Raw genomic sequence first — 23,318 nt, 5'->3', positions numbered from 1 at the left:
GTCTGTGACACTAACTGCGGGAGTTACCTTCATCTTAGTCTCCCATAGCCAGACCTATCTCCACAGAGCTCAACTTGAAAGTTGCCCTCGAGGAAACTCTACTTCTTCGTCCTCACATGTTGGTCTTTTAAAAATTAAAGTAACAGCTGAGATTTATGTTGGTTTTTATTTCCTCGTGGTCCATCATTTCCAGTTATGCCCAAAGGTTCAGTGTGTAAATTTTAGTGGCATCTATTGGGGACGGTCGCAGATCGCAACAAATTAATCTCTAACCACTCACCCTCCCTTTGCAAGTGCGTAGAAGAAGCTATGGTGGTCGACACGCTGGGTCGGCTCTTGTGCTAAATAATATGTGGTCCTCCATTTGTCTAAATTCCACTTCTGTTCTTATTTCTAATGAACTAGACGACGACAACAACTATTACTAATTCTTCTTCCCTGTTCTTCGTACATATTTAACGTAGTGACGAAACGCACCCGGTTAAGCTAATATGTGCTCTTTGCTGAATTGAGTGTATCATATAGTGATTTAACTGAGCAGATTTCCCACCTATACTTATAATCCATTCTCATACACATCAGTCTCACCAGTCGTACACCGAGGATGGATTAGATGATAACGTGCTGCTGATGAGTTTTCATGGAACATGCTTTAGGAAAGTAACCTGTCTAATGGATTTCTTTATCCAATGATCAGCATCTGCCAAAGTTGTGAGTTATTGCTTGCATAGCAGTGATGATTTAAGTTATTTAAACCCATCATGTATCCCTCAGGGTCCTTTCAATTCATGACTCAAAAACCTTACAATTATCATTAGATCAAACTGTTGGTTATGTGTTTCTGCAGTCTTTTGTAGACAAGCAACAACATACTTCATAGCCATTTGTCTTTTATGTACAATTTAGCAAACTCAGTGAAAATGATGTTCAAATGCAGTTTTATTTAGTTGCATGAATAATAGCAGAGAAGATTGCACCAGAGTGCACATCCTTTTAACTCCACTCTGGTCTGAAAATAACTACATAAACTAAATCCCCCCAACAGTGTGATTAGTTGGATTATTGTCAAAAGCACAGCTACCTCAGTGACAGCTCTGCACAGATTTGTCTGCTTCCCTGACTTGACTCTTATTTCCCCACTTAGTTTTTAATTTCTATGGAACTTTATGCACATTTTCAATGTCATTCTGTTTTCATTGTTTCCTATTGTGTGTCTTACTGACATTGTAAATAATACCTCTATTTCTAGGGGATGTCGTGATTTTCATTTTCTCAAAAAGAACATACCGTAAATTCTCAAAAAGTGATGGGATGATCTTGTAGAATATTAGAGCTGCAACTAATGACTATTTTCATAGTCGACTAATCTGTTAATTATTTATTTGATTAGTCGACTAGTCACGATTATTTTTTTCTAACCCTAATTAAACCATTTAACTAATTAAATATCTTTCAAGTGAATTACTGATCTCCATCACACAGTAGGCTAGCTAATGTTACTATTAAGTGAACGAGGTTTACTATTCAGAATGAACACTAGTATCAACACCAGGGGGAAACCAGGGAAGAAGACAAGTCAGCATAGGATACTCTTATAATTCACTGATAACTCAACTGAAAAAGAGTGTTCTCTTAGCCAGCATCATCCATGCGACCTCAAAACTAAGAATGCAAAGAACTATGGAGAGGCTGCTGCAAAATAACAACCAGGCTTTATCACCCAAAACAATAAGCTCACAATCTGATTTATTGCCAAGTAGGTTTTAACTTTAAAACTTTTAAACAAAGATTTTTGCTTTGGAACTATATAAATAAAAGCACATTAAAAGTAAGTACTATAACCACAACTGTACACTAACAATGTAATTCTATTTAGAGTAATAAAGCAACAGTACCCTTTCATACATCTTCTGTAGTTTATTATATTTAAGTGCTTACAAGTTTTATAAGTGGAGATGTTTCTTGATTTACTTTAAAATGTTAAACCATTACTCAGATTGTATCGACAGAATAACAGAGGAATGAACATTAAAACTATCTTGCAGTTGTGGCTTTTCCTCTGTTGTTGCTGCTGCATTGGTCTGTGTAACTGACAGTGGGCGTGACTGGCCGGCCAGCTGGCACCGCTAACCTCACGGGCAATTGTGGAGCTTCTCAACCCCGAAAACGTTTAAGAGCATTTTGGTTTTGCCATCAAGTTTCGTAAAACTGCCACAAAACCTCTCAAAAGTGTATTTAGTGATGAAAAAGCGTACAAATCTTGTAAAAACAAACAAACAAAATGTTTATAATCAGTAATGGACCCGAATACTTCTTCCATGTTTTGTTTGCACCTAACTAACTGCACCTGTGTTTAACCTGCTGTGGCAATTTATCCTGATTAATAGGGCTGAACGATTTTGGAAAATCTAATTGCGAATTATTTATTTTTTTATCAATATTGCAATTGCAATTTAACATGCGATAAATTTTTAAGCTCTTTACCTGCTGTATTATTCAAAATGGACAAACACTAAATCTGTGTATAGTATGACCAACACAATATTAGATAGATATAACTAGGGCTGCATCTAACGATGATTTTAGTATTCGAAGCTTCGATAGATTATTTCAACGATTCATCGATGCGTCGTTTAAGAAGTACCTTTGCTTGGCGGTGGCAGCTGCCGTTGTGCTGTTGCCAAGGCGACATAAGTTTCATTTTACGGTGGACGGACGGTAACATCAGAGTTGTTGTTGTTTTCTTTAGCTTGAAATAATCCCATACTTTGGACACTTTCTTCTTTGTCCCCTCACTATTTTCTCTCTCTTCCTACACTTTGCAAAGAGCGCCATTATAATCACGTCATGTTCACAGCGTAAGCGCGTTGTGCGACAGTAATAAATGTCCGTGCGAAACAGTGTGGTGTATACTTAAATGTATTAAACGAAGCATAGATGCAAAGAATTTGTGTCGATGAATTTTATTAATCGATGAATCGTTTCAGCCCTGGATATAACATACACTGTTCTTTCTTGTGGGTCAGGCCTGTGTTATGATGAATTAGGTTGAATTATTATTATGAGCAATGGTGGAGAAGATGTATCAAATTTTAATAATATGAGAATGATAATTTTAGTCAAGTCATGGCATTAAATCTCCTCCATCCAGCCATCTTTCTGTATCCCAGTAAGCAAACAAAAAATACTTAGTTTGAGGTTCAATTCAAAAGTAAAACATAAGTGACACCTCTCATGTTTAATAGACAAGCTTAGTAATTCTCCGGAGTTCCCCTCCCCCTGTGATGCTGGTAAGCAGCGCACTGGCTGTAACCGGGCTGTAACTCAGGACAGACTGGGACTCTTTCAGACTTGTGAGTTTGGTTTGAAACGCCGTTTCACAGATATTTCCTGAGCTGACTGGTGGCTGTGTGTGTGACGCAGGTGCCAATTGCCACAATACGCTTACCTTACTACACATGTCTTTCTGTTGTGCATTTTTCTTGTCCGTCAAAGTGGCGGATGGCCCAACGATTTCACCCACCACCATGTTACCCACGGGTGGTGGTGCTACTTTCATTCCCTGTGTGACACTAAAGTTTATGTAGTGTCAGTTTCTGTCAAGCTTAAGGCCATCGTACAACAAGAAGGCAAGGTACAGCGTAACGTGCAGACAAAGCATCAGCTTCGTCAGACTGCTTTCCTCTTGGGTGTCATGTGACCAGAGTGTAATTGCAGCCTTTGCGATTAGAAAATCTCGTTTTATTACGTTGCGATAATATCACAAATGCAATTAATCGTTCAGCCCTACTGATTACTATGAAAACTGAATGGTATTTTTCTTAATGACATGATGATCAAAGTCTTTTTAATGCAAGCAAAAAAAAAAGTCATATTTATCGCACTGCAAAGAAAAATCAAGTTTGTAATTAAAAATAAACAGGACTTTTTTTGTGTCACAAAAACCTCTTTGATTGCGAGTCAGAAATTTTTGTGGGATAACTGTTTGAAACGGTTGAAATAAGAGATTCTGTTGGTGGGTTTGACTGACCAATCATGGGTTTGCTTCGATTGCATGGCCACGCCCATAATCCCCTCGCTCTGACGGCTCCGAGCAGCACTCACCTCTACTGGTAACGGAGTTGTTACGTGTACAGGCTAGATTGAGGTAAGTTGACGTTATATCGCTTATTTCAATAGAAATGCTTTTAAATGTAGTATGGTATGATTTAATGCTTATTTATATTTACTGTTGGCAAGGACACGGAGTCTATCGCTGTCTCCTTTTTAAGAATGATATGTGTAACAGTTAGCTTGACTGGCAGTGCATTTGTGCACTCAGACATGACTAGCTAGGCTAAGGTTAACAATTAATTAAAATAAGTAACTGAAAGAAAAGAATAATTCTACCAGGGACAACCTAAATTTGTTTGTGTGTGTGTGTGTGTCTATGTGAGACTGTGTGTCTGTGTGCGTGAATGTGTCTGTGCATAAGCCTGTTAAACAATGTATTTCTTAGTGAGAGTGGGACAACCGCGCCGCATCGACTTCAGCGACAGGCAGGCAAGAACCCCAGTAGCCAATAGGGGTGGGAGAAAAAAATAAATAAAAAATTTACTCCCAGACGCATCGTGACGCGAAGGATAGCTCAAAGCACTGAGAGCTGCTTGCATTGCTAAGGAATCTTCCCTCTGTCAGCCTGTATTTTTATTTCTTCCCGGTCGGTGGCCTACTGCGAGTTTCTTAGACTATAGCTCATATTTTGTGTTAGAAAAAAATACATACCCGTCTGAGAATCTATTATCTGTTTGTTTTGCATCATCCTTTTGTGAATCCAGTTTAGTTTACAACAGTGCTGTTTTGGGCTGCATTTCCTCAGTCAAGAGGAGTTACAGTGTTAAATGGATTTGGGATATTGTTATGCTAACCATGCTTGGTGGTTTGTTTGGGCAGGTGAGAACACTTCTATTCAACCGCTCGCCGGGTTGACAAGTGCTTTACTACACTAAAATGCTCCTCTTGTCTTCTTGTGTTTTAATTCTGCGGTTGCTATGGGTATTTTGAAATGTAATAATGCCTCATTCTTTTTCTGTGAAAGGTCTGGGTTTAGGCAAAGCATAGCGGGAGCCCTTCTGTCCTTTATTCCACAACTATCATCTTTGTTTTTTGCTCTGTAGTCAAAACAAAGGAGTTGGTGTGAAGACACTCAAATAAGGATGTGTGAAGGATCTAACAGGATGTATGTGTGTTTGCGCTGCTCTCACGGCACAGAATATATCAGGGGGTTTGGTTGAATCTTTTAAAACCTGTGTTTAATTTTCTTGGGAAGGTTATTGCAAATGTTACTTACTTTCCTCTAGGAGCACAAGTTAACTTCTTCTGTATTGATTTTGTTTTGTCACACTATAACTCAATTTCAACTCAACATTCATACGAAATCAAGTCTTTCATGATGGTGATTTTTTTTTTTCCACTCTCACATGCTGTCTTGTGCCTGTTATGTTTCAAGCTGCGAGTATATTTTCCTTCACTGTTGCACTCCACAAATATTGATTTTGAAGCCTCTGCCTCATGTTATTAAAAACTGCTCCACATCATATTCTATATTGATTTTCTTTGCGAGACCTTTGGGAGTTGTGGTATGGTAAGTGTATAACATTTTCTCATGGCCCACAGTATATAATAGTATGTGTTGTAAGTGGTTATGTTTGGTAAGTCGTGTTGTTCAAGGTTATCTTTTTTGCATCACTATTAGCCAGTTTGACATTGACAGCCATGAGGACATCCTTTACTCTTACAGTCTTAACACTGACTAAATGCATGCCTGACTCCCTGTTACAGCTCCAAAAACACCAACATGTGTAATCAAACCGCAATTTGAGTGTCTTATATACATCTCATTATTATGCAGATCTGTGCAGTCTCTCTGGAGTGTTTTTAGCAACAACGAAGTTCCCTGGCCTGAAGGAAAGTGAATTATGCAACACAGGGAAACTGAGAGACCCTATCTTGGGAGAGTTGCCTGTTCAGGCTGCTGCAACAACACACACATAGACACACACATACACAATCCTTCTTCCTGTTTAATGTGTACAGTAAAGTCTTACATCCGAGTCCTCTTGCTGTTTGATGAATGTTTGTCAGCTGTATGTGAAATGGGATATTTGCTGTCACACCGGTGCGAGAGTCTTTTTGAGCAAGTTTTCAATTGTTATTCTGTTGGTGTGTGTGAGAGAGATTAAGTACTGCAGGTGTGTGTGTGTGTGTCTCATCTGAACCTGCTTCCACACTGGAGAGCTAAATCCCATCTCCGTTCTGTTCCTCTGAAAAATTCAAACTCCTCTCACCATTTCTGACACCGCGTCATTATCTGAGATCAGCACCAGGAGCCGAGGAACCCACACCTAAAAATAACTTTGTACCATCACTGTGGAAATGGAAAACTTCTGTAGCTCAGTGCTGTATAGAAACACAGTGTGCGTGCAGTTGCGGTTAGAACACAGAGCACAAAAACAGCCCAGTAGTAGTTTTCTCATAACACATAAAGTTATTGTGATGTTGTAGTTGTCAAACAAATTCAGATGAGCTGCTGATGTTCAAACCCGCTGAGATTAGTGAATTTGCTTTTAATTGTGACCTCTGATCATCTTGTAATAATGTTAAAACCAAATGATAATGATTGACTTTAAAAGCTGCTGGAAAATGCAAGAAAAATCCCGCTGCTCTTCAGTTGTCTTGATTAATTTAAATTCATTTTTTGTCAAAGTTACATGTAACATGATGACACGAATACAAGGGCCCAATTTCCACATTTCCCCCTCACTTTTCAAAAGCCTATTTGCGTCTCATAGTGTCTGTTTGATTTCCTCACTAAAAACTCTCTAAACAGAGCCCTCTTACTGTCCAGCTGCTAAAATCCAGATGAGAGAAGTCGAAGAAAATGTTTATCTGAGTCACCTTCATTTATAACAGTGCGATCACAGCAGTAAACGTTAAGAGCGGCACAGAGTGAATTTAAAAAAAAGATTTTGCCCTAGGTGTTACCTTTCGGGTAAGTGTATGTTTTTCAGGTTTAAATGAATTACTGAATCTATGTTTTTGTTTATATTCTCATAAAAAGACCATAGAAATAGCACAGTGCTATTTGTAAGCATGGTGGAAATGTGGAAATATAACATTATCATAGTATCAGGTCTCTTTTAAACAATTTACATTCCTAATTTTTTGGCACACTAGCGGCAAGGTTCTATGGATGGCATTGCCAGTTTGTCAGTCTGTCCACCACTTTGGTCCAGACACAACAAATTTTCGATGGATTGACATGACATTTTCCACAGACATTAATGGTTCCCACACGACAAAGCCTATTGACATTGGTGACGCACTGACTTTACCTCTAACGCCACCGTGAGGTTTTGTGTGAAATGACTTGACAATCGTGGGATGGATTGCCAAAATCTTTTATTTATGTTCCTAGCGCCATCATCAAGTGAATATATGAATCTGTCCAATACTTGGATTTATGGGCAAATTCCTCCAAAACAAATGACATTCCCATAATCAACATGGTAAACATATCTCTATCATCTGCATGTTGGCAGTGTCAGTGTGAGCACGTTAGCATTTAGTTCAAAGCAGCACTGCCCAAGAGCAAACCTCAAAAAGCCAGTTGCTATAGTCTTGTTTTTGTTTTACTACCATTACAATTGGCACTACCACTATTATGGAAAGCATAGTGACTAATTTCATCAAAATGTAACTTGCCAGATTGATATAATTGCATATGAATACAGGAAATGGCATTCACTTTTTTGTTTTTGTTATACTATGACTTCATTGTGCCCCCCTCACTTCTGAAACCAAACCTACTGTACGCCCTTGCATGTACCATACCTTCAGTCTTCTGGAGCCAAATCCAGGATCTTTTTACTTAAATACTGATATTAAGTAAAAGCAAACATACAAAATATGTATAATTTATTCTGAATGAGTCATTTCCAAACTGTACACACAGCACAGCTTAAGCACTCACGTTGATTACCCCTTTGATACCCCGTGATACTCCAGAGACATGAGACCTGAGAAGCCGATGTATCCAGCTGTGTCAGACTAGCATCCATCACTGCGCTGGAAGAGTCTAAAGTGCTCTACCACATTAGAGGGGATTCCTGTGGGAAGCCCTCATCTATTAAAGGGACTCAGAGATACACTGTCTCAAATGAGATCAGAAGCTGTCAAAGTTGTTTTGCTTTGGTGTGATAATGAATGGAAAAGCTAATGATTGCTAAGGCAGAGTGTTGTTTTTCGTAGCACTCAGCTTGAAATGGGAATTGGGAAACCTGGGGATTCTGGTTTTCTTTTATGAGTCACAGCTTTACCCTTGAATACAAAACAAAAACATAAATATAAACCTATTATTTCATGAATGGATATCTGTTGAGGGAGCTATTTATAGTTGATAAAGATGTTGAAATGGGAGCCAGCAGACTCCAGGGGGAAACGATCTCTATCACCAAAGAGAAAATCATGCCCTGTTTGAATTGCTAATGAAAACAATCCTTCCACGGTGCTGAGCAATTATGCTTTATGAATAAATAACCGCGAGGAAAGATTTCCTGCAGTATGGAAATGTTGGTATTGTTAATTTGTTATATTATTTTGCCATGATTCATACTTTTCTCTTATTCTTACTATTTCTCTAAGTGATTTTTAATGTACATCATATTATAGGTGTTGATAGAGCCCTTGTTCTCCACATACTTTACAATTTGTTTTGATTTTCTCCTCACTGATTATGACCACAGGATGAAAAATACATACTGGTAATTGGGTAGAAACATGGACCCTAGTGCTTCAGACTTATATGGAAATCAGAAGTATCAAGTATTGATTTAACAGACATCAGCAGTCTACATGTCAGAGACAAACGGAGGCTGTTAAATCACTTAATAAAAATTATACAAGGCACTTTAAATGGACATTTATTGTGTAAGTCACCTCTATATTTAATGCGCTTTTGTCAATAATATACTATAACAGGAGATTGTAAACAGTTTGTATAATGAACAGTCTCCCCTCTTGCAGTGTTGTGGTTGGTTAATTAGCACATAGTGAAGGAGATGAATGAGCATTTAAATGGCTTTACATAAGTTTTTTTTCTGAATAATGGCCTGTTTTTAGTCTAGGTTGGCTAACAAGTTCTCATACCTAAACAGCAAAATATATATTTGTCAGAGCCTTCCCAAATTACCCATGTGACTGCTCCAAAAAGTATTCATATGAGTGTCTTCTGCTTTATCACCTCTATGGTTAAGGTTCAGTTAAATTTTGTTAAATTTAGGCAATTAAAACTACTTGATTAAGGTTAGGAAATCATCATGGTCATAGTTAAAAGAAACCAATGTTGACTGTTGTAAGGACACGGAGTGCAATCTTTGGACTCCCGTGTCAAAGTCAAAAACTTTGTATACACCAACCCCAGTAAAACAATGCTGCACAACTTGTACTTTTGCTTCTAAGTAAAAGCAGTCATAATTTGCACCGCAAGAGGTCTCTTGCTGGGGAAAACAAACAAGTAATTTTAAACCTGTTAGTTCTGAATACACAGCACTGACATATCACCATATGATGTCATTATGGCAATGCCTGTTTACACTCCCAGCAGAGTCGAAGCAACCGTAGCATTCAGTTGAAGCTGTGTTTCAGGCCTAATCAATTGAAGTCCAATATTCACTTTCCTTTTTAACTCTGTTTTGGTCTCCGCCACCTCCTGAGGGAAATATCTGGCTCTTTAGCTGCCTAATGCTCCACCATGTTCACCAGCTAGTGGCTAATTTTGTCTGTCATTTGGTGCCGGGCAGGTAGTAAAAATGTTTAGATATAGTTATTCAAGCCCTCAAAAAAAACATTTTTCTATGCATTGCATAAGAATATTGGAGTCAATTCTGGCTTTTCCATCTGTTCTTACATCTGTCCTTACTAACCAGGAGGTAATATGTGGTGTTACACTTTGTTCTTCCTGAGTGACATCCCAGCCTACTTTCCTAGTTTCTAGTTCATTTGACATCAACTACATATGAAGTACACATCAGCACTATTTTACCTTAGTCTTCTGGGGAAAAACACTCTTATTGAATTATAGTGAATGTATCAGTTATTGTGGCTTTAAAAAATTTCATTGTGTGCTTATCTGCCACAGTCCTCCTGCATAGCATCGTACCAACCGTCACTGTCTGCAGAGCAAATATTAGCACAATTTTCACTGTGGGATGCCAGCTATAAATAGAGAACAGGAAGTCATTCAGGAACAAAACTCAAACATCTGTGTTGACTTTTAATTTGAAGCATGTATTAATGCCTGCCCGCCAAATAACCTCATTGCTAATCCCATTTCATTCTCTGGACACATCTGAGGACAAAACATGCTTTTTAGAGAAGATAAGGCTGTTTTACTGCTGGATGTGAGAACGTTGGTTTGATCCTCTCTAATTAATGATTCACAGAGCCTTTGGAGGACGGTTTCTGATGGCTGTCCTGTGTGTGTGTGTGTGTGTGTGTGTGTGTGTGTGTGTGTTTGGGAGGGGCAGGGGGGGGGTGTGCAGTTATCATGTTTTGCATGATAACTGCACTCAAAGGTCAGGACATCATAGGAAAGTCTTTCATGAAGTTCTGATTGTGTTTTCGGTTATCATTTTTAATAACTTATCACACATACTATATCTTTCATGATTCTACTCAGTTTTTTTAGGTGAAAATGATACAGATCAGTTTTTTATTAATACAATATATTTTACATCCACTTCTTACTGTAGTTGAAGGAATAGCTTGTCATTTTGGGAAATACTGATGTTTTTCTGAGAGTTAGATGAGTACTACAAGTCTGCATGCTAAATATTAAGCTGCAGTCGGTAGGCTTAGGTTAGCAAAGAGTGGAAACTGGGAAACAGCTTGCCTGGCTTCTCCCATACCCCCTGGTTAAACCACAACTTGTTGTTTTTAAACTTTGTACGGAGTAAACAAACAATTTAACATTATGATTAGTGAGATTTAGAGGTGCTGGGAGACCTATTTTGTTACTTTTTGACAGGGACAAGCTAAGTTTGATACCTTCAATGTGGAAAAATAAGGCATACCTTGTCGTCAGAGACAAGTCAAGGGGGGTTCTGGGGATCGTCCTCCCTGAGATTTTGAGTGTCAGAAACCTTATTCTGCATTCTGGTGATGTCTTCTGTTACTGTCAACATGAATGTAAAGGTAATAGTCAATAAGAGTAAGGCACAGTTGCATCAATTACATTAAGGGTTAAAACATCAGATCATAGACAAGTGTTAGGTCTGGTAAGATAAACTATTTAGTAGTATTTTGAAGAAGTAAAAACCCATTGATAATTTTGGAAACAACAAATTACTTGGTAGACCACAGAGACCACTATACTGGACGACTGAAGGAAGCATATATTGGTAAAAATAAATTACTTTTTTTACTGTAAAACTGATCAGAACAACTCTCATGGATGTCAGCCTGTTCCAGAGTGATTATAAAATAAATCTCATTTTAACCTTCAGTCCAAAACCTCTCATAAAGGATGGGTTAGCCTAGCCTTAGGCAGATTAATGTCCACCAATGTTCAAATGGTTAGTATTATCTTATAGCATATTATCTTCTCTCACAGTATGAAGGCATTATAATGTCAGTTTAACATTCAGTCCAACATCTTGGTGGCCCCCTGTTGAATGTTTCAGAAAATACTCATTTCCACTGACACTGTCCGTGTACCATTCAGATCTGAGTTGGATAGCTTTATTTTTATGGGCGGATGTGTGCTGCAGATTTTTGCCGTAGTAAAAAAAAAAAAGGCCCATCTGAGTCTCTGTAACCAGGGAAACAATGACGTTGAGTGACAGACCACTTACCTGTCATATCTGGTGTAATTCTGTCCTGCAAATTCTCATTTAATACCTCTCCGCTATGCCTCATTAAACTTGTGAAAATACAGGACAAATCACTCAAGTGCTTTTTTTTACATTGAGCTAATGTATTTCACCCTATAATTTGGTTAAACAGCTACAGTTATTTGTGCAAGGTAATGTTTTACGTTGCTATTAAAAATATCCTCTTCTCAGTTTCTGCAGTAATATTACAAAGCTATGTGATGTCTGACACTTGACAATTTCATGTCTCCCTTCATATTCCAGGCTGCCCTAAAAAGCTTCCACTTTGCAGTAGCTCTATTTTCTCAGCAATGCATACACTAGATAACTAACATCATCATTATGATTAACGGCAAGATAGGGTGTTTGAAGTGAAAGCAATTAATTAGGGTTTTTGGTGAAAAGGGGACTATGTCGAAAGATACACACCAGCACTGATTTATTCAAGGACCTCTGGAGAAAGACTTGATACATGAACCTGAATTATTTCACTCCGGAGACATTTTTCCTGTCAGTAAAAATAAAATAAAAGGCTTAAAGGAAATAGTTTTTGTAAGTACAGAAGCTTGATAACTCCACTGAGCTAGAATTTTTTTTTTTTATAAGTAGACACAAACAAAACTAAATATCTTTATAGTCTGCAAGGTTTTCATTTGTTCATTGGATTGGTTTTGCCTACATGTCTTTGTCTGACAGTTTTGGTCAGCAGAAAATTAAAAGCGTCACATTGAGTTATTTGAAATCTCTATTAAAAAAATTAAGCTTTTCACTGCAGACAAGAATGTAATTAAACCGTGATGTAATGGTAAATAAAAAGGTGGCTATCAGTTGCTTTTCTGTAAATTCAGTGAATAAATTCTTACATTCTTGCATAGGTGGTAGTGTGAGTCTGTTGTGGGGAGCAGTCTGCGTTCAACGATACCTCGACTTCGATAGCGGATCCTTTTTTCTATACCAATTTTATTCTCAACAAACTGAGAACCATTATTGTTTGTATAAAGTAACTTAATTATCACATTATTATCATTAATATAAAAAGCAAGACATATTTTCAATGTAACATAGGTATCAAAACTTTTACATAATGGGAAACCAAAAAAAGGCGACTTGAGCTATTACTGTGCTGTGGAAAAAGGGCTTTAACGTCTCTCTCTCCCTGTATGTCTGCTTAGGTGATTTTCTCCATCAGTAGTAGGCTAGGCTGTATAAATTCGCCAAAAAAAACAGAACTTGTTTTCTGGACTTTTCCTCCCGTGATTCCATTCACAGCAGCAGCTGAGCTGCATGTTGAGGAGATGTGTTGACAACATAGCCTGTCAAAACAAAACCAACGTGGTAGCTAACGAATAACATCTGACTGGTGTGTTCACTGTCGCTTTACCTGGTCCGCTCTTGTAAAATATCCACCATGTTGCGACTTGTAACCTAATCACTGTGTTTCTCTGATAAATACTACAATGTGTCGCCTAACCTGGGCGGACCGCCGAAGTAAAGTGCATGTGTGGGAAACACTGACTGAACCGTTGCTTTTCCTTTTACAAGCCAGGTCTCCGTGTCGACCAGCACGGTGTCTCCCTCCCATCTTGTTGGAGACTATTTTCATAAGATTTCCATCATTTTGATACTAGTGCTGATGAAGAATACACCATGGAGTAAACCAAATAAACAAGCCAGTTTGTGAGAATGCATTCTATTAAACTATCAATTATTGAAGGTGTTTGATCTTTATTTAACCACTGTTTTGGCACAGAGCCTTCGTCCGGGTGTGTATTCAGACAGCAGGTTGGACCCAAATGCAGACACAAACTTGCAGGATGCAGTTCTTATGATATATTTAAGAAACAACTAAACAAGCTTACACAGGTTTGTCGCAAAGTCCAAACAAAGGCAGCACTCCATAAAATTACAAAATTCAAACAGGGTATATGAGCCAAACAGTGCAACAACAGACTAATCCAGGACACAGAAACCGGCAGAACACTCAACATACAACGAGGACAAGACAAAGACTGAACAGAACTGAGGGCTTAAATACTGACACAGGACAACACACACCAGACAGGCAGGGTAATCAAGAACAGGTAAGAGACATCAGGGTGATCGACACAGACAAGAAGCAGGGCCAGGGAACCGAGACAGCCAATTGCTGTACGAAACAGGAAACAGGACAGACAGACACTGAACAAATGACAAATTATGCAAAACCAAACATAATCCAGGACATGGATGAATACATAAATTATGAAACCCTAACCAGAAAACCAAGATCCCAACAGGCCAAACCAAGAATAACCACAACCATGACAGTCATTTGTGACGATGTGCTGCCTTTCTTAGTTTTTATGTGAGATTTAATGGAGCATCTTTGAATTTGGTTGGTCGGACAAAATTGTACAGAGGTGCCACTAACTTAAGGCAGCATGTGCTCTATGCTCTGTAACATTATGTTAAGTTTATGTCAGTGTGAAGACAATGAAGTGAAGGGAGACAAAATTGAGGTGGTAGCATTTTGTGTTTTGGCCCATTGGATAAGTAAATATCTGTTCCAAAGGTGGGAGTTTTATGTACTGCTCCAGTTCAGAGCACAGGTTAATTAATTCTGTGTCATCTGAGCACTTTATGTGGTTTGTTCATTTCTTTTGATGCCTAGCCAAGGTGTTTAGTAATGTAATTTGAAGGTACCACCTCCGTGCTGCTGTTGGGCTGTTAGTGATAAAATCTGTGGTTGCTTAGCAACATAGGATCTCATGGCTCCGTTCTTGTTATTGTTGATGTTGTCAACATTTGAGGAGTAGCTTGTACTGTAGCTCTGATTGAGAGGCACCTAATATCTCCTAGCCTCTCTAATAAGCTAGCCTCTTGGATAGATGTGAAGAGGGTTGTTTTTCTTTTCAATTTGTGAAGATAGAGTAGGTGAGAAAGGTGAGTGGAGGGACGGAATTAAGAAAACAGTAAGAAGAGCGAGAGCTTGAAAGGATGGACTTAGCTTAACTTGGTTCCCCCTCAAGGCAGAATCAGGAAACCAGTTACACCCCCCTCCCACACACACACACACACACCATCCCATCTTCCCTGAATGTGCGGCCTATTTTCCCTGTCAAGGTGGTGTCCTAGATTCAAAGTTCCATCGGATGAGTAAAACAGTAAGGCAAAGAGATTATGTCAAGAAGGATATGGAGGATGGGGGTGTCAGTTGGGTCTAAAAAGCAAGCTGAATGTTTCCTTACTCATAAATTGATGTTGTACTTATGGCATTTGATTTAAACCAAGACATGTGTGAAACATCCTTGAAGAACGGCCTACTTACTGACCTGTAGGGAAATAGAGAACAGGGAATGCTTTTATTTTGACCCTGGAGCACACACTTATTTCAACAGTTTTTGCAATTAATATGGATGATAGTATCTTGAGGAAATTTGTGTGTGTGTGTGTGTGTGTGTGTGTATGTGCCCCCTGCATGCCTGTGCATGTGCCCTTTCCTGCTATATGGTGCCTGTGTGCATATCTGTGCGCTCCTGTTTGTGTTATTAATTAACCATCAGTGTAGGTGTTCAGCTGGAGCAGAATTCACCGGGGTACGATTTCGACTTATCAGTGCAAATTAAATTACTGAGCATGGAGCTCAAAGAGACAGCTGGTGATCGCTGCATGTAGCTGAAGGCGTGCAGGGCACATGGTACCTATTATACTACTACTACAGTCAGATCAGCTACTGTTACACTTGTCAGTTGTATGTTCAACAGCATTAGGTATTTTACAGTGCTTCACAATGGTACCTTGTTTAACTTGAGGCAGAGTGCGGAAAAATGTCATCAAATTGCTCAAAGTGCCTTCATTGTAATACATTGATTCCTTTAGGCTTTTGTGAGAACATAATGGAATCGGTGCTCTTGCCGCAACAGAGTGTGAAAGTGTTGCCAGGCATCAGTTTAATAAAGATGCAAACGTCATCAGTGCACCACAAGGGCCTCGCCCTCCCTAATCTTGTTTTGTGCTTTTTTAAATTGAATCACCTTGACACACACACACACACACACACACACTAACTCACACACACACTAACACAGATGACAAATGTACAGCATATTAAAAAAATTAAAGTTGAATTTTTTTTTGTCTTCCTCAGTATTTTCCTCAACATGTTAAAATCCAATTAGCCTCCCTGCGCTTGTTCCTGTCACTCTTATCAGTCCCAGTCCCTCTGTAGACTCGCACAGGATTTATTAAAAATTTAAGCCCTCCTCTTTTAGGGGATAATATATTGGAAACCCTGCAGCATCAACACAAATCTCTTTAATAATTCATGTGTGTAGCCTGGTGAAAACACAACATGGACTGTAGCACTTCGGCTTTGTAGTGCTGTGCTATTTTAAAGAAGGCGACCGTGACCATTTGACCATAAGTTGATGTATTGCAGCTTGGGATGACTCAAACTGCACTGAAGGATTGATATTGGAGTTGATCATGGTGAAGTAGGCTATGTTTTAATCGCTAAGCCCACAACCCTTATCACTGTTGCTATGCCTGTCAAGCTTTCCCTTCTAGTATGGTGCATAATGCAGTTTATAAACATGATTTTTTTAAACAATGGGTGATGATTTCACAAAGAAGTAAGCAACATCAGATCTTGAATTCCAGGTGACAACCGTTGATTTAGTCTCCTTAAATTGCAACTGTCACCATCAGATTTTATCAGCCTCAGCTAGCTAGCTAAGTAGTGCTAATTCAATGAGTTGGTTTAAAACAAAGTCACGAGCTGAGTTTTTAATGTTTCCAGCCGACACGTTTTAAAGCAACACAAAGCAAATACTATCTGCACATAGTGGCTACTAGGGCTGCAACTAATGATTATTTTCATTGTCGATTAATCTGTCAATTATTTTTTTCAATTAATCAATTAGTTGTTTACTTTCTACAGTTACCAACTATATCTTATCTTGCAACCTTGTTGTAAAATGACAATAAATTTACCTTGTAATGTGATGAAAAAGTCAAATGTCAGAAATTTATGAAAAATGACTATGAATGTTTCACAAAGCCCAAGCTGACGTCGTCCTTTTTTGTCGACAACCCAAAGAAATTCAGTTTACTGTCATAGAGGAGTAATGAAACCAGCAAATATTTACATTTAAGAAGCTGGAATGAGATAATTTTTCTTAAAAAATGACTCACACCGATTGATTATCAAAATAGTTGATTAATTTAATAGTTGATTAATCGTTCTAGCTCTAGTGGCTACATCGATAAAGACAGAGGCTAAAACTACATGTCCTAAATAAAAAGTAAGCTATCCTTACCTGTAAAGATGAGGACTAGCTAATGAATTCTGCAAAGTAAAGCTACTTCTGGTAATGAGTTAGGCTGTGGTTAGTAGCATTTAACTTCTTCCAACCAAATAAAGAGCAGGGCAAAACTGCTCTCGCTACTCCGAACTGTGATATAGTAGCTTCTGGGCTCCCACACAGGGAATGTTACAGTCCCAAACTGAGAATTTTCTAACATCATTTGTAATCCCAAAATATAAGTATATAAATTATTAGATATACTAACCCTTGGCTTTAGAAGTGTAGATAGTAAGCTGGGCGTGCTAATGTTTGCAACTTATGTTAATGTAGATAAACACACTTTTTAAACCATTCTTTAAACTTTTGTTGTTTTGGTTATAAAAAGGCTAAAAACCAGCCTGTTGTGCCTGGTTACGAGTAATAATCTTTGAATGAACAATTGCTGTTTGGATGACGGGTTAGCGGATGGATAATTGGCTTTACGCATTGTAGTGACCTTTTGCCTCAAAGAAGTCCACCACGGCTGCTGATTGATGTTATTTTAGACTCTTGCAGTAAATGGTGAAAATGTCCAGGGTTTCCAATAAGGGTGCTAAGATCAATAATGGCTTTAACTAGTTTGATTGGTGGTCTCTAAAAAGGCAGATCAGAAAAGCCAATCAGATGATGCAATAGCCTACTCGATGGACACATTTTCAACGGCAGCTAAAATGGTTTCACTGCGTGGTCTGAGCAGTTTTCAAAGCTAGCTAGCACCATTCTCACCCGGTAATCTCCCATTAAATGTTTGCCCGTATATCTCCTGTAGGCTATTTTTAACCTTTACAAAATCAAATAAAAACCTGCTGGCCGTATTTAAAGTGTTTGCTACTCTCTCCTCTGGTAAAGCCGGTGGCAGTAGGCCTATGTTAAAGATGAAGAAACTGCTTCTTGCACAAGGATTTAATAAATGAAAACAACCCACTGAAATAATATTAGACCTATACTATTGGTAAACTATATGAAATTATAAAGAATAAAGTAACTATAAGTAATATTAACAATATACTAACAGTATAACATGGAATTAACATTGTACTTTTATTTATTTAAATTTCCCTTATTTTCAAATCTCATTGATGACAGTTTTGACTCCTCTGTAGCCCACTCTCCCTCTCAATACCCCCCTAAAGCCCACACAACCTGCCTGAGCTTTCCAGAACAAAAAACGGCTACGTCATTGACTCAGGATGCCTGTGCTCCATTATCTCTTAAATATTTTTGCTATAGCCTTTTTTGTTGCAGTTTTTATAGTTGAAGTAAATTTGTTCTGTTTTTGTAGTTTATTCCGCAGGAAAGCTGTATTTGTTTAGCTTTAAGATGTTCGCAGTAACCAAGCAAAGGCTGCTATGGTTCAAGTCTCTAAGACAGAGGGAGTGGAATTTGTTGCCCATGTTTCCTGCCAATAAAATAACCAGTTGTCATTTCATGACACTTTATCATCTGTTAATTTTAATACTTAATACATTGTTTTTAGATAAATATACAGTATACTGTATAATGCTACATGATAAATAAAAGGCTTCAAATGGACCTGGTGATCGGTGTTTGTGTTGTTTCCAGTATGTATAGTCACTTTCTGTTTGTACCATTCATAGACAAACCAGCAAACAGAACAAAAAAACAACCTTCATCCACCATATCTCAAGTGGCACGGTCAAGTGTGTGCTCCCATTCCTGGCTCAGCAACACCTGTGTCCTGTTAAGAACCTAGGTTAAGAACTCCGGTGCCAAATTGACAGTGCCACTGGCTTCCCCTGATGGCGGGAGGTTTACCAAAAACAAATTGTAAATATTTAATGAAAATGGCTCTCACACCCATCCCTGTTTATTTTTTTGGTACACCACAATCTTACAAGTGGTACCAAACCATGCAGATAGTTTTGGTTTTATTTACCATGATTGTCAAATATCCACCGCTGACAATTGTGCTGCCAACCCAATACAATGGAAGTAAATAGAATTATGTCTGTTTGTGATTAAAACTCATTTTGCAAAATTCAACAGAACAATGCCTTTCCATAAAGAGTGTCCTTATTTTATTATGCCTTTATGTTGTTCGTGTTCTTGAGCAAAAGACTGAAGCCCTTTGTGCTGTTCTGTAGCTGTCTCTGACATTTGACCTCCTGTGGAGAGGGGAATGGGAGAGGATACATTTCTCCCTCATGGATCAATACAGCATTAAAGAGCCATTGTTAAAAGGTGGTGAGCCTGCTGGCTCAGAACAATGAATTGCTTTAATAAAGGCACAACTTCCATGTTAGACTATATGTGAGACTCGCACCCTGAATCCTCACATAGCTCTCATCCAGAACACTCAAAAGCAACAAACCATGCTGCCCACCTAAGCAATCACATTTAATAACGTCAAATGTGCTCCCTGGTTTTGACAACAGCCCCCATAGCACGATTGAAGATTAGTTAATAATTCAGAGTTGTTGGAAGCATTGTAAGGGGATGGTGGTCTCTGCTGTTCGCCTTCACAGCTGCATGGGGCCTGCCGGTGACAGATGGCTCAGCCCATGTGAGGAGTTTGCTGCCAGTATAGCCCAGTAGAGTGTTGGACTCTGATTGCGTTTGTGTCTCTTTCTCTCTACATGCTCATCTTGTTCATACTCTTTGTCATTCTCGCTCCCTCATTTCAGTGCGTGCTACAAACAGCAATACCCTTGTAAGAAGAAGGGAAATAATGGGGGGCCAAACCATGGGCATTTTCAGTTCTGTGTCTGTCTTTATCACTGCGCTTTTGCTGTTAGATGAATGCTTTGAAACGCTGTGGTTTAGTCAATCATATGTTTCAGTTATCGACTCACTTTAAGTTTATCACAGAATGTGGTCTCTTGCATAGTTTAGTAAGCTATTCCTCTCCTGATACTCCAATGCAGGGTGTCCAGGTGTCGCTGAGAGATATTTTAAGTTCTCTGAATGGGAGCAGTCCCCCTCCCTTCCCACGGTAGTCGGCTAGAGGACAGCTTGGTGCTACCTGTTGGAAATCACAGCAACAGCAGGACATTGCAGCCATTTTGTACAGCCTGTCCGAGCCCAGTTGACACTGGGCTTGTGGGGCCTGTGCAACAATTTATGTTTGAGATCCTAACTGTTTTCTACTACAGAAACATTAGCTTCTTACTCTGTAAGAGATGGTAACAGATGAGTAGGATGTAAGATGTATTTAAATTAAGAAAATGTAAGCATAGTGTGGAATGTGAGGCTCACTTATGGATTGTTTCCTACACAAAATAAATGATGATACCATGTGTTTATTCTCTCACTAGAGTTGGTTGTTATCTTATTTTTATCTTTCAAAGCACACGTTTTTAACATGTTGCAGAGCACCGGAAGAGAGACATTTGAAGCACAAAAAATATTTAATATAAAAAAAATAGTGTAATCATTATATCACACATAATTTGTGAAAGATCTTACTGTATGTTCACAGCCCTGTCTGCTCAGCTGTGATATTACTCTGCCAGCTCTCATGCTGTCTGTGCTGAGTATTGTAAACAGTCTGCTCAACAAACAATAAAGAAACTGACTTGAAAACTAATTCTGACAGACTTATAGACGTTGAAATGTATGTTTTAACAGTTGTGACACATTTCTTTCAAGGCTAACGTGTGAATCCCATTTCTAATTAACTAGTTTGATATGATTATTATTATTATTATTATAAGTGGATTATGTGACATGTCATTTTTAGGCATCCATTCACAGGTATTGTAAAACATTTTAATACTTTTTCTGGACTCCTGTTTAGTGATGTACATTTCACATTTTTTGTAATTATGTAGTTGTTTAGTTATACCAGGGCATTTTGATGATGTCCTATGTCCGGTCTTTTTGTCCAACCAGAGTTGCCGGAGAACTGGACAGACACCAAGGAGACTCTGCTGGAGGGAATGGTGTTCAATGTGAAATACCTGGGTATGACCCTGGTGGGCCAGCCCAAAGGAGAGGACATGGCCTCAGCTGCCATTCGCAGAATTGTAGCCACGGTGAGTCACTGGTCCCTTTCTGACTCATACAGCCTTATAATGGATGTTATATTGACTCTGACATTTTATGGTCACTTCTTGACGAATCTTACATACTACCCTTTGATTATCAGAAGTACTAGTGCTTATACAGTATATATGATTGTACTGATTCTGATATTTGCAAACAATATTGCATACAATTCTGTGGGCAAGCTCAGCACCTTCAATAGCAATGTGAAATTTCAAGAGTGACATTGTGAAGATTTCAATTACAGCGATGCTTTTTATAGAAATTCTCTTGTGGATTTGTGAAATTACAGCCTCAAACTGCAGTGCACATTATCTGAATGACTTGAAGGTGACTGCTTGTCAAATTTAGATTTTAACCATGTTATTCTGATTACCCAGGACAGGGTGATCAGTTATGATGAATTGGTTGCATTGCTTGTCTACAGTATAATATAACTTGTGGTATAGGCTAACTACAGACAATGAAAGAATATAAGATGCCCTATATGTCAGAACTTCAGTCAGTCACAGCTCAGCAAAACTCATGGCCAGAAAACCATTGTGGTCACTGTCATAATCAATTAAATTCAGTGTTCATGGATCGGTGTGACCTTTCAAGTTAGCATGTAGGACAAATAGTCCATTCTGAGGGAAAAGTTTAGATTGAGATGTTCTGAAAAATATATATAAACAGTGCACCAGAATTACTTTTAAACTGAGTAATTAGTATCATTCACCTTCAACTTTGTCTTATTCTCTTGGCATGGAGTTATAGTTGGGTCATGTTTATATCAAGGTCAGTAGGGCAGCATGGTAACACAGCTGTTAATCTAGGATTATCGAGGGCTGCACATGTGCAGCAGTGAAATTAGTGATATGTTGTGTACTTAACAACACAGAGTCGCGCAGGGGATTTCTGAGCACAGTTTTCTGCATCAGTTCAGAATCCCGTCAGTTTTCATAAGACCGTTTTGACAACTGTTTTAAACCAGTGAGTTTGTAGATGTACAAAACCCAATTATTTGCATGTTTTAATGCACACAAACGTATTTCCTCCTTATTTTTCTTTCATGCTCTCTCTCACACACACACACACACACACACACACACACACACACACACACACACACACACACACACACACACACACACACACACACCTTTTCACTGAACACCGTCAACAATAAGAATGTCTAATCTGTTTCTCTGCAGAAAGAAAAGCCTGGCACAGGCAGCCTAATCATAAACCTCCCACTTCTCAATTAGAGACTGAACCGAACCTAATGGCAGGATTAAGATTCAATTGATTTACACTAGGACCGAAAAAAGCTAATCGGTTGTCTCTGTCTGTTCCCTTGGTAACCAATCAACCTGAATGGGATTACTGAATACATTTGTGACTTTTCCATTGGATACATGCTTCAGTCAGGCATGATAAGACAAGGCAGAACATATAGAGAAAGTGGGGTATCTCAAGCTGGCAGATTGGTTTATGCCTTGTGGCACAACATGAGTAACATAACAGAAGAAATGTGGTTGTTAGCACTTCCTACATGAATGCCACAGTCAGCCTGAGCACCCTTTTCCTCACTATTATAATATTAGTTTCCCATATTGCAAGTGCTGTGGGTTTTAACAGAATGTGTTGTTGTTTGTCACCATCTCCAGGGCATTCAGGCTCCTGTAGCAAGCCAAGGCATCATTCCTGTTGTCCTTCAGAAGTCCTAGATTTTGTTCAAGCAAATATCCCACTCCTTTCATCCTCAGCTTCTCTTCAATGTTTATTTCACCTCCTGCAAAAATGAAAGTGCTCTGGTGCCGGGTGAATGTAGAAATGTGCGGTAAATGATGAAATAATTTCTTTTATTTTGCCATCTTTCTTCTGTATTCACATTCAGTCACTGATTGTTAACCTGATGATATTTGGGTGGGAAAAATAAAACTGCAATTGTTTGCTAGCTAATTGCATGTTAAGAAGGTCATTGTCAACAGGCACTGTCACAGACCGCAAGCTCAGCACTATGGCTGTATTTTGTGAAACTCCAGATGGAACAGAGCGGCAGGGGAGTCGGTGGCTGCCAGCCCGACCTCGAGTACTC

The 23,318-nt window shown here is 38.7% G+C and overlaps 1 protein-coding gene across 2 annotated transcripts in view; it reads left to right on the top strand.

Annotated features, from left to right (window-relative positions):
* The window catches only part of si:dkey-71h2.2 (low density lipoprotein receptor adapter protein 1), a 54,697-nt gene that overhangs the window by 8,223 nt on the left and 23,156 nt on the right, over positions 1-23,318 (top strand). For both annotated transcript variants that reach the window (XM_038726744.1, XM_038726745.1), the window contains exon 2: positions 21,086-21,228. In XM_038726744.1, the coding sequence (XP_038582672.1) occupies positions 21,086-21,228 (143 nt within the window). The remainder of the gene's footprint in view (positions 1-21,085; positions 21,229-23,318) is intronic.

The sequence above is a fragment of the Micropterus salmoides genome, unplaced genomic scaffold (assembly GCF_014851395.1).
Source record: "Micropterus salmoides isolate LMB-PRFRI ecotype aquatic unplaced genomic scaffold, ASM1485139v1 Ms_hic_scaffold_18, whole genome shotgun sequence".
NCBI classification, from domain to species: Eukaryota; Metazoa; Chordata; class Actinopteri; order Centrarchiformes; family Centrarchidae; genus Micropterus; species Micropterus salmoides.
The sequence above is the reverse complement of the archived record's forward strand: the minus strand, read 5'-3'. Positions and strand labels throughout refer to the sequence as shown.